Here is a 13,121-nt window from a genome sequence, read left to right as displayed (position 1 = left end):
GTGATCAGGGGGCAGACAATAGCCAAGAGTGCAGGACAATGGCAGCACAGAGTCTCCTCTGTCCCACCTCAAGCTTGTCTGAGGTCCTCTGGATAAAAACAGAGCAGAGATCAAATTTCCAAAGCACCACCTAAATACTGCCTTGTTGCGCAACCATGGAAATTCCTGACAACACAAAGATCAGGCGTGGAGGCGGGTCACTTATTTAGCGAAAAATCATCTCTATTTCTGTCTATGTTAACTAAGAGAGATCTTGATATTTCTGTAAAGCTGCTTTGAGACAATGTCTATTGTAAAAAGTGCTATACAAATAAAATTGAATTGAATTGAATTGGAGCAAGGGCAATAATGAGCTGCTCATTTATTACAGGCAAAGTGTAATAAATGTATCATAAGTACATGAAACACTGCCATAGAGTCATGAATACACACTGTACTGTTAAATTCATCAGTTAAATTAGTGTCATGATTGACTGCTATTTACAGATCTGTCATATCACATCTGTATTTCCAGCGGAATATTTAAAGCACCAAATTCATTTTGAGGTTTGTGCTTTGGTCTTCTTCACGATGAGTTCTGACAATGTAATCACACCTGCAACGCAAGTTTCTTAGAAAGGAAAGGAAATTACACACTGCTGCATTTTAGTTCCTGTTCATTTAAAGGCCAAAAGGTATTAAATATAATCCTTACACTTTCTGAATCAGAAAATGCAATCTCATTTTAGTATATTACTACGTGTCAAACAAAGAAACACTGATTCTATTCCTTCAGAAATATCTTTCTGAAAGCAGACCAAGAGTGACCTTGTCATGGGGTCTTAGTGTCATAGTCTTGTTTATGCCAGTGTTTGAATGGCAATGCTTTCACTCGTTCAAATACATTGTGCTAAATAAGAAATTGAACCAGTGTTCATTTATATGGAAGTGTGAATATGATCTGAGCATCCCCTCCCCAGCATATCAGATATGCTGAAAAAACCAACTCAGCACATCAGATAACTTCTACATAGAGTTGCTCCCAAGGTACCGTGCTTATTTGGTCTTCTCTGTGTGTATAATTAAAGATTTTCCCTAAATTCTTTCATGTCTGGATTCAGATTTATTGCAGGAACACTTCAGAGTAATTATACAGTTTGGTCTGGTCTGGCTGTTGACAAGATTCAACTTGTGGTCGAGTTGTTTTCTCATTTTCCTCATGCTTAATTACAAAAGAGGTGGCTCTTGAACTTGATCTTAAAGCATTTGAGGAAACATAAAAATCTGCTCTAAAAATATAGCTCCATGCCCTCTTACAGGCCTCTAAAGAGCACAACACAGGCAATCTGTTTATCACAAAGTGTGATCATTAAATCTAAAATCATTACATTTCATAAACACCAACATAAAATGAAAGCATTACTTCAGATGTTAATCTTGGCTGAACTGAGGAGAAAAGCATCCTAGTCTGTGGTCATGAAATGTGTGAAAAGTGTTAAATAAGAGCTCAGTTGCAACATGGACTTTGTAACAGTCAGTTGCAAAGCTGTAACATTACGTTTTCTACCACGTTGTATTTTGTGGTTTCTTGGTCATTTTTGTCGTTAACTTCAAGAGCGAGAAGAAAGAAAGGCTGGTGAGGGAACGACCGCTTATACTTGCTATAATGAAAATAATAACAGGAATTCATTTTACAGAACTTGTTTTTACAGATGTTCTACAGCATTAAATGTAACTATAAATAGAAACGATAAAAAGAACGATGTGGCATTGTAACATAGCACACGTAGACATGTGCTGTTACTGGAAAACAATCAACTTAGGGGTGGTAATCCCACAATATACCACGCCGTCATTAATTATTTTCCTATAACAGTGTTCCCAGTGTGGTTTATAGATTACCTATATGTGCTATTTAAGTTTAACCTGGAATGTTGTGAGAACCCTAGCCTCACATTATATCCACATTGAATGCCAATGTGGCGTACTAGCCATACAGGGGGAAAAAAAGGAAAGTAGTTATCTGAATCATTAAATATTTATGAGAACAGTCTATGAAACTTTATTGGTGACTAAAAAAATACAAGCCAAAAAAGTAAAAAATAAATACAGATTCACTATACCCTTGACAACAGTGATGTTTGATGTGTTCACATTTTCCAGCTATGTGTAGACGTTCCTTTTATAATACTCAAAGCCCAAACACAGAGAACAGAAGTTACAACAACAACAACAATAAAACACTGCCCTGGCTCCAAGCTCTCTGACTAAAGAATAGGTGAAGCTGAAGAATTGGGAAAGGACTTCCCAGCACATATTCTGTTTTCTGGCAAACAGCACTTTGTGTCTTCATATAGAATGGCACAGACATAAAATCAAAATTTATAATTATACTGCATTACACATTATACATTTTATTTTATTCTTGAATCTGATTGGTCAGAAGGTGTGCGTAATTTCCGTATAACAAACAACTGCTTGTTGTAATGCTTTTGTTTTTATAGTAACAGCTCATACACAGGACGGATGCTCCAAATAACCTAAGACTAATAATAAACAGATTTTTTTCAAATTAAAATCATTACTGTGGTGGGTTTTTTTTTTTTTTGTTCTGAGACATTTATTTAACATTTAAAAGGAGTCTCAGTTGTACTGTAAGCGTCACGGTGCTTTGTGAAGTTTATCGGCACAGGAAAGTCTTCAGGACAGAGGAGCTCTCTGTTTTCACACTAAAATGACAAGCTGCGTTTTTTGATAGATAGATAGATAGATAGATAGAAAGAGAGAGAGGGGAGAAAGAGGGAGAAAGAAAGAAAGAAAGAAAGAGTAAGAAAGACAAAAAAAGAGAAAAGTTGGTGAGGGATTGTTTCTCACAGCTATAACAAAACTGACCTGGAACTAACCTGTCTCTCCGTTGTTCTTAATAAATTAAACATTGTAATCTTTGGCAAATTGCTGTGGTATAAGACGAATGTCACACTCCAGACCGTGCTGTTATACAAAAACAGCATTGCATGTCTGCTTCCGCATTGTTCTGTATCACTCCCCCTCCCCACACCCCCCACCCTCCACTCTCATTCCTGTGCGTGCATTATTTTCATATAACAGCACGGTCTGCCATGTGTTGCTCCTTACATAACAGGAACTCTGACAACAGTGCTGACAACAGTGCTGACAACAGTGCTGACAACAGTGCTACAAGAAAAATCACGTTTGCATTAATGCACTCATATTATGCAATGTACTCCAATATTCTATCGATTCTATAATAACAGCTTACACAGGGACATGTAAGGCAGATGGAGTAGTTTTCTGTGAGGAGACGTTTATTTAGCATTTTTGGAAGGAGTCTCCAATGTCAGCACTCAGAGGGAAAGATGTAACTTTGGGTTTTCTGACACAGTAAAGTCTCCAGAATAGCATTTTGTGGTTTCTCAGTCATTCATGTTGCATTTTTTGTTTTTTGACTTATTAAATTCAAGACAGAGAAAAAAAATCAGAGGTGCTGCTATAACACGTGATAACAGGAACTTGTTTTGCCGATGTTCCACAACATTAAACATAACTATATTTGGGTAAAAAGTATTATGTGCCGTTCTATAATAACTTAAACATTGTTAGCGCTGACACATTGCTTTTAGAGGAATAAAAAACCTTGAGATGTTATAGGAAAATAATCACCTTGGTAACAAGAGATGCTTCACATCAGGCCGTATCACACCACCCTGTTGCTGATCATTTTCCAGCACACCCCATTGTGTTTTATTCCTTACATGGTACCTGATGTAGTGTGGATATGAATATATGAATCAGACGTTTTGTTTTTTTTATTAGCAGCAGTGGCTCCCGTTATTTTCCTGCCAATAATTTCAAGACATTTTGTTGTCCAATATCTCATCAGGTTTTAGTAGTAATAACAGCTCTTTTCATCATGTATGGTTTTCAATACAAAAGTAATGTAAGGAACCCTTTAAAAAAACATTCCCCATTCACCATGACAGAATTTGAATACACAAATATTACAGCGTCCATATTAAACACACAAACTACTTATCTTCCAGAGTCAACTGCAAAAGAGTCAGGCTGTTTGAATAGCTGCATTCACATCACAAAATACAAAATACATAGTCTACGTTGAGAAACGTACTGCCTGTGGTTAACAGAAACATTTTCTGACATACGCAACTTCCACCACAACTCTTACACCCATCTCAATAAAAACGGTTTAATAACAGAAAAGATGACAAGCTCTCACAGAAAGTACTACGCTGGCTTTCTGATTCTGTAACCCTCTTTTTAAAGCAAGTCCTTTAAATGATTCAACAGCAAAGGTTTATATAATATTACTACGATGGGCTGTTTGTAGGGGAGGATTAAAGAAACAAGGCTCAGTTCTTCATGCGAGGTTCTCGGATTCAGGACATTTATAAGGTGCGCCTTGCGGAGAACACTGGAATTTTGCGGAACTTATGTTCCAGAAATAAGTGCCTCCTCTGTGCTCTGCTGTCTGCCAGCACTATTGTTGTGCCTGAAATTATACATGCACATTATTTTGCATGATTTGAGATTAGCTCCCAAACACAGGCCGTGCTTTAACCACAAATTAGATTCCAAAGCTCATATTTGCATATGCTGTAAAACAAACAGGCGAATGTGTGTTTTTTCCCATTTCTGCTCATCTCTGCAGAGTAAACAGATCAATGATTTCCTGCAAGCTTGTTTTGCTTTAGTGCTTTTAGTGCCCTCATCTCCAGTTTTAACACCTTCTAAGAACTAGTTTAAAGCTAGTTTAAGCAGAAGAGCAAGCTCTTTCTCAGCTTTATCACATATTAATCTCTCTTTTATTACTACAAAAGGGCCATATGCTTTTTTTTTCTGGGCCTTATGGCATACATGCAATCCACCGAGCTTCTGCTGTAATAACTGCGGTACTGATACCAACACAAACATCTGCAATGAACTTTTGAGACTCACACAGGGAAGAGGGAGCAGTGAGGATGAGACAAATACAATCTGATACAGCGAAACAGAAATACACATCAACTTCAGAAAGAAGGGGGAAAAGTTGTGAATCTGAATCCAGGGCGAGATTCATAACTGGTTTTGCCTGCACAACTTTGCAGTAACACAAGCAGAGGAATGGCCAGTAGAAAAAATTGGAGGCCATTCAGACAAGTAATTCACCTCAGGCTTAGAACTAGAGAGTATGTGAGTCAGCCTGGGGTCGACAGAAAGATTGGAGCAGTGCGTGTTTATAGTTAAGATGTACAACAGATGTCTTCTAAGCCTTGTTCAGGGCCATGAACTGCTCCTCACACTGGCAGGGGCTGATAGAGTTATGGTGGTGCACTTCTTGTTGTCTTCTAATTATCTGTCTTATTCAAAGCCATGTTTCAGATAGCCTAGTACAGGGAGTGCCAATTAGACAGTCTGTCCTACTGTGAAATAAAATAAGCTCAGCGCTTATGCCTGTGCCTTTATAATTAAAAGTGACAATCAAGAAGTTTAACAATGCTGAATTTTTTCCTTTCTGATTGAGTATTGGCTAATTATTTCTCAGGACACCTCCTGACTGTAACTACATGTAATGTGATGCTGTGGTGTAGCAATGAATTCATTTCAGGAGGGAATGAGGAAATGTGCTAAATAAAATCACTGTCTGATATGTACTTTATAATGATAACTATGATACACTCATGAAATTTGCATGGATGCCAGACAGTAGCATAAGCGGTGGTGGTATTTGGGTTCAAACACAAACAGGGGAACATGCATGATCCTGAATGGTTAATTCTGTTTCTTATCATAGCAGCTGGCAGTCGATAAAATGTGATTAAACGAAACCAAGCAGAACATTCATTTGACATATGGGGCTGTTAAATATGATGATTTGTTGACCTTTTATGAACTTTACTCCAGCACATTTTATGCACAAAATGTATATAACCAGCTGTGCCTTATGTGTGTTATGTTCACCATGAATAAGCATTTCCATACTTCAATGGAAGGTTTATGACTCAAAGAAAAATCTGATATTTTGTCCAAAGAAGATAATATGGTCAATACCACAAATATGCACAAATTTAAATACTAATTCCATTTAAATGAACAAAATTTTCTATGTGAATCTCACTGTACTTGCACTGTACTGATATTTATAGACCAGGTACGTGAGTCAGTATGTCTTCCAAAAATCTGATAAGGGGAAGTATTAAGGAAAGCCAGTATAGACAGGAACTGAGCACTGAGTCATACGTCATGTGTCATTTAAAGGAGTTCTATAATACACCTTTAAGGTCATATCTTGAAAATCGATAGATCTATGGCCTCTGTGTAGACGGGGCGCACACCATTAACCTTTGCTATGTGCGAAACCCTGTAGCTCATCAGACATTCCAACACTAATTCATTATGAAGGACTTTAACTGAAGCAGTTGTCTCTAAGAATACACCTAATCGTTGTGTTTGCTGGTCAGTCCATTTCCTCATCTCCTAAAGCTAATTGTGCAATAAATAAACGTTAGGGAAACATTTTGACAGTGGTCATCAGGCGGGTGTGCAGGTTTAGCTATCTATATGCTTGTTATAATTTACATGGCAAACAAACTTGTTGTGTTTGGCATAAGGTTATACAGTGTGAAGTCAATGAGTTTGCTTAGTGGCTGGGAGGTATTTTTGTACTTCTGGCTTAATGCAGAATGTCACATACAATCAAAGCTCAGCGTGAAAAAACTGCTTGGAAGGCAACTACACCAAAACTGCCAGTGGTCTGCTGCACTAAAGCAGATCCAATGATCAGCAGTGGCTCGTTATTCAGGCACAACATTTTAAATGCTGAAACTGTCCCCCCCCCCCCCTAATCTAATAGCTTTCTTTTTGTTTACATCTTAAATACTACATGTCTCCGGTTAACCAAATACATAAGCCTGCATTTGTTAAGTCTGCAATCACCTGATTATAAGGCATTCTTGAGAAAGTCTTTTATTCTTTTTCTTCATCTGTCATCAGCGCAACACCAAACTGAGATGAACTCTTCAAAACATTGTAATCAATGGCAACAAAATTGTCCAAAATCTGTTGTTGTGTGTTTATAGAGGTGCTAATTAAGTCTGAATCATGTCAGTGTCGGTAAAGCAGTCTGGCTCCTCTGAGAGCTGCCAGAGCTGCAACAGTCGGCCACATAAAGGATCAACACTAAGGCCTCTCCCACTGGAGATAAATCTCAGGCAAACATTCACCACCTGCCACTCTCTACAGTTAACACTTAGCATACTGCAATAACGCAACTCCATGAAAACTGTCACAATTTTGGTCAATCAGCCAGACCAGAAAGTAGTTCAGCAAACTAAGGACGTGTTGTACCAGTCACATGACATCTAGAATATAACGTCAAACAACTGGGGCACAAAGACGAATTGTATTAATGAGACGGTTGAGAAACAGTCTCCGTTTCACAAAAGAGGAAAAGATATTTTCTGCAGTATTTTATGTCACGGCATGACTCATTGCTCCTTGGTCTATTTTTATGCTTGTCATACTAACTGTTGAGTAGGAGATTTGACCAAAAGAATTACCTTCAAAATTCTATCAGTTCAATCATCAATGTGTTCATCACTGCAGTCTTGTGCGTTGTGTAATATTACTCCTCTTCAGATGCTTTAAAGCAGCTTGTTAAGTGAATGACCTGGAGGACAATTTTCACAGTATAAAACTGTAGCTTAAAGCTTCAAGGGGGATTTCACAGACATTATGCATTCTGTTAAGGTTGATATGACTGCATGCCAAACATTGGGCAGACAGACATGAATCATTTTTTTTATGCAAATGATTCACTAAACCACAAATGTTGCAACTATGGATATTTGTACGGGAACACTTTCAGAAAAGTTCAATGTAAATGCAAACACTAAAGTAGAAGGATGTACAGGAAGGACTGTCTCTTTTCCTGGACATGTCCATGGATTAATTCAAAAAGAAATAAAAAATGATCTAAGGCCTTACTTAAGCCCGGCATAATCAAACACAACTCACAACAGCCATTGTTTTTCCTCCCACAAAAGCACAAGCTGGATCTAACACTTGAGCTGTACTTTGACCATTGAAAAAAAAATCCAAGCTCCTGACATTTTTACCTAAGCAAGGAAAAATTATAAAGCTGTACTTTGAGAGGCTTTTATTTTAAAATGACAGATCTTGAAAATAAAATACAGGAATGAACTCCAGCTTAGAAGAAGCCAGAGTAGATTGTTTGCTTTGTGCTAATTATAGAAGGAACAGAATGTATGCCGATCCCTGCTCTCTAATAACATTTATCTTCTCACCAATGGACCATTGTTCTCATCTGTCCTAAATACTCCCTGTGCAGAAACCAAATACACTGTTGATGAAAGTAGCCGTGTGGGAGACGTATTTGTGTACCATAAAATTGCTGTATGCCATATCTAACCTGCTGCATACCCTTACCCAGATGAAGGGGTGTTTACCTACATACTATACATAATCACTATTAACAGCCATGCTTAGATGACAGGGTAAAGCTTCTTTTGCTTCTTTTCACATCCACGTTTATCTGAACCTAATCACATTTGTGTTTCAGACATCCCTGATCCATTGAAAAGGACCTAAGCATGTTCCAAACCTCAGTCGGAGTTAAAGACGACTGCAATTCAATGGAAGCCCACATCAAATAAATGTGTGTGAACGACAGATCTGCTTTTATAAACATACCTACTGTGCTTCACATAATTCATAAAGCTGGGAAGAAGAAAACACCAGCTAGTCTTGATTTTTGAAAGTGGTCATGTCGACCAGTTTAAAAAGAAGATCATATGAGGAACTTTTCATCACCAGTCATAGTTACTAAGGTGTGCGTCCTGTACATTAAGGACATACAGTTAGTAGTTTTTAATCGTATTAACCATCATCCACTGTGATACTGGTAAGCTTAGCTAAAGTTACCATAACAGACCACATTACATAACGGTGTTTATTGGCTGGTGGTATCTTTATTTATATACAATAATAAAGTGTAATGAAAATGATTTGTTCGCTGAATATTTGTTTTCAATATGCTTGAATTCTATACAGAATAAAATAATCATGTTTATCATTTTATCAGTCCTACATCATATATCACTTTCAAGCTCCCTGGAAACAAGTATAACTGTGATTCACTATAATGCAGTACAAACACAACAGTGTGATCCAAAAGAATTTCACCAGTCAGGCCACCTGCACTCAGATGGCACAATGTCTGTGGATCGACATTAAGGTGATTCAGTTCCTGCCCTTTATAGCTTCCAAAATTATAGGGAGGCCATTACTACTTGTAGAGAAGGGCATCACAAATCCACACACAGCGACCCTACCATTGTAACCTATATTTATGACAGAAGATAAACCACCTTCTATAACCTACTGTGATGGCTACAATAAATCCTCCATCAATGGCCCAAATCCAATGCCATTATTGAATAGTTATAATGAAAGATGATTCCAAATTAAATAAAGCAGCAGTGCTAAAAGCGTACCTCCCAAAACAGCAAGGCCGATTTTACAGGGTAAAATCCGAAGTGTCAGGATAAACCAGAGGAAGATTGCTTGACAAAAGAATTCTACACACTGCAGCTCCGACTCTAGGACTTATTTGTGACTAATGCTACAATCCCTTTAATATCATCAGACATGTTCTGTTCTGAGCCAACAGATTCACTGTGTTTTAGTTGTGAAATTCTGAAAGCAACTGCTCCTGGAGGAACTCCAAGCAGAAAATATGTGTCTAGGTGCCTCAGCTCAAACTGAAAACAAATAATAATGGAAAGCAAATAAAAGACTGTTTGTCTTATATATATGTGTGTGTGTGTGTGTGTGTGTGTATAGTTCTGTCTGTTTAAACATAAAGATAAAAAATTAACACGCTGACATCCGTGTGTTAATTTACAGGCACACACACACACACACGCGCGCGCGCTCACACACACACACACACACTGCAGCAGCCATTTAAATAGTACTTACTTCATAGGTTTGAAGAGTGCTTGGCCGTAGTTCTGGAATGTCATGATGAGCTTCAGCTGCGTGCCTCCAGATTTCATGGCTTTACAGAAAACAAGAGTGAGCCCATCATATAAACTCTCATAGTCACATCAGTGTCACACTTAATGTAGTAACCGTTTTCTTACTAAACCTAAAAAGTCACATGCTATTCAGTGCAGAAAATATATTCAATGAATTTGGAGACAGAAAGGAAACAAGTATGTTGAGAATTTCTTGGTAGGTCCTGGCACAAAGGCCTCTGCCTAAAGAATGAGCAATAACAAATAAAGACACTGTGTTAAAACAACAAAAAAAGGCTGTTGCCCTTAACAGGTTTTGATTTTCTACTGTGCAGTGTAAGTAAACTACATACTGTTCTAGTCAATAGTGCATGCGTGAGTGCCAACACAGCTGCATCCAACTAATCACTGCCTGATTCTTATTAGACAGCTTTGGCTGCCTACATGCGATGTATTCAAACACTGTATTCTTTTTGATTCACATTTTAATTAAATGTCATTGAAACTGAAACTGCAGTGTAGTTAACTTTGATAATTAGATGAAAGGAAGCCTGTAGTCAATGCACACCTACATACAATGAAAAAAATCCTGTCGCATCTGTTTGAGGAAAAGAAAATACATTAATAAATTCTCATCTCTGTCAGCTTTCCAGCTCCAACAATGCTGCTGTCTCGTTGAATAGCATTCATGAACTCACACACATGCATTACCCAGCTGCTGGATCTTACCAACACTGGTGATTCTCTGTGTAATCAGGTCCTTCAGCATTGCATCGATGACAGGGTTGTGGCGAGAGTAGAGCTCATAGCGATTGATGCCAATGTGGAAGCGCAGCCAGTTAGGGTAGGAGTCTGCAGTAAGCTCACCTGTAGGGGTGTACTCCCCATTCTTCTCCTGTCCATGCCTGTGGAGCATGGACACACACACACACACACACACACACACACACACACACACATCTATAGCTATTGAAAGGACCAGCTGCTGATACTAAACAATGACTGAATTCAGAAGACAGTTCTTCAGAACCAAGTACTTATAATTTAACCGTCAAGTGAGAGTGTAATTATTTTATGGTGTTATTATACTACACTATACTATATATATATAATATATATATACATATATATATATATATATATATATATATAGAGAGAGAGAGAGAGAGAGAGAGAGAGAGAGAGAGAGAGAGAGATTGTTTAAAAAGCATATTATTTTAATAACAGCAACCCACTTAATATACTTTATACATCATCTGATATATTTAGAATAATATATATTCTGTGTAACAGAAAACGTAAAAAAAAAAATTAGGCTACACATTTATATTTGTGTATTTAAAAAATAGATTTGAGACTATAAATAATTTATGTTTATATCCTTTAACTAAAACATACTTCATTGTGCATTCATGAATTAGTAAATAAGACATTATGGGAGCAATACATTTTTTCCAAATCGTTTGGCTTTATAAAGAAAAGCAGAGGAAGTAACTAACCATTCTTGGTTGTCGGCTGCTTTGGGGTCAAACCTGATGTCTGTGTTGACGTTGAACAGCGTGTCCTGGTCAGTGAGGACAGGTAAAGGTCTCTTATAGAGCGGGTGCTCGAACAGCGCTGCGAGTCTGGAGCGTGTCCTCACCCCCGCTACGTGCGTCTCCTGCTTCCGGTCGTGTCCCGCCTTGGCGCGGTGTTCACCTGTCCTCCGCGCCTCCGTCTTCTCGGCATCCTGATTGAGCTTCTCCAGCGAGTGTGAGGACACGTTGGAGCCGGGCTCGTTGCTGAAGTCCTGCAGTATTCGCAGAGTGTGTTTGTGAAGCGGTAGAGGTTCCGGGGCGGCGGCTCGGCCCGGAGGCTGGGCCCAGTTGCGCGGCTCCTCGCTAGGCGTGTGAGAGCAGGAGCAGCCGCCGGTGCCTTTACCCTCCAGCCGCGGCAACAAGTCAATCATGATGTGCAAGGAGCATGCGATCAGGAACACGGTCAGGATCAAGACGCGGAATTTGCGGAAGAGGATCATCTTCAGGCCCTCCTGTTCGGTGAAGCCCCAAGATTTATTGGGAATGAGAAGGAGGAAAGTGAGCAGGCGCGCTACATCGCACACGGTGCACACGACGCGAGTGGCCAATTTGAGCAGGACGCACGGCGCAGCGTGGCTTTCATGCGCCAGCTTCAAACGGGATGCTGCGATTTTGTGGATGTGAAAACAGTTCCTTCTCAATAACGCGTCTGTCTCAAGTGTAATCCAGCCCAATGACAAGCAAATCCCAGTAAAGAAGTCAAAATGAGTCACGCTATATGCTCCGGAATTGAGCTACAGCTTCACTTACACTTCTTTTTGGAAAAGTTCAAAGGCATCACAAGAAGCCATGAAAATCTCCACAGAGACGCAACGGCACATCTTTGCGGTCTGTTTTGGAAATGTGCGACTCACCGCTTTCCATCCAAATCAAATGGTTCTGGAGGAAACATGTGGAGTTGGCAGGTCGCAGTGAGACACTGGAGCTCCTCATGAGCGCAGTGACGCGCCGGATCTTCTAACGTGCGACTGATCGCTCCTGCTTTTTATCCCCGACAGAGCAAGCTCGATCAAGCACAGCGTGACGCGAGCCGAAAACAAAACCCGGGGCAGGTTAGAAGAAGAAGAAGAAGAGAAGAAGAAGAGGAAGAAGAAAGCGCTGCGCCTCTCCTCGACCAGGACGAGAAATTCTTCGAGGAAGTTTCACATGTCACATTAGATACACCGCCGTCGAGAAAGCCGCGATGACAAGCGGGAAGGATTGTTATTTTTCGGTCTGTTGACAAGACTGAAACGGTCAGCGTCTCGCGCTCTGCTCTGTTGCGTCGCGTTGTGCGTGTGCTCGTGAGTGTGTGTGTGTATGGGTTTGTGTGTTAAAGGGGCGCTCCTCCGATCCGCCTCAGCGTCACTCACAAAGACACGGGATTGGCTAAAGCCGAGCAGTGGAGCTCAGCAGAGCAATCAGAGCCCAGACTGAGGCTGCTGCTGTCTGCAACTCCACACTGTGCAAGAAGAGGGCGTATTACCCCGTCCACTGCTTTATCAGGGTTTTGCTTCATCTGAGTGTTGAA

At 39.6% G+C, this 13,121-nt stretch overlaps 1 protein-coding gene across 1 annotated transcript in view; it reads right to left on the bottom strand.

Annotated features, from left to right (window-relative positions):
* Window positions 1-12,128, bottom strand: part of fam20cb (FAM20C golgi associated secretory pathway kinase b) — a 38,381-nt gene extending 26,253 nt beyond the window's left edge. Inside the window, exons 1-3 of the mRNA XM_053639796.1 lie at window positions 11,534-12,128; window positions 10,764-10,939; window positions 9,997-10,075 (exon numbers count right to left, since the gene is read on the bottom strand). Coding sequence (XP_053495771.1) covers window positions 9,997-10,075; window positions 10,764-10,939; window positions 11,534-12,051 — 773 coding nt within the window. The 5' untranslated portion in view covers window positions 12,052-12,128. The remainder of the gene's footprint in view (window positions 1-9,996; window positions 10,076-10,763; window positions 10,940-11,533) is intronic.
* Window positions 12,129-13,121: the final 993 nt, after the last annotated feature.

This window comes from Ictalurus furcatus, chromosome 13 (genome assembly GCF_023375685.1).
Source record: "Ictalurus furcatus strain D&B chromosome 13, Billie_1.0, whole genome shotgun sequence".
Taxonomy (NCBI): Eukaryota; Metazoa; Chordata; class Actinopteri; order Siluriformes; family Ictaluridae; genus Ictalurus; species Ictalurus furcatus.
Note: the sequence above shows the minus strand (reverse complement) of the source record. Positions and strands in the feature narration are given on the sequence as shown.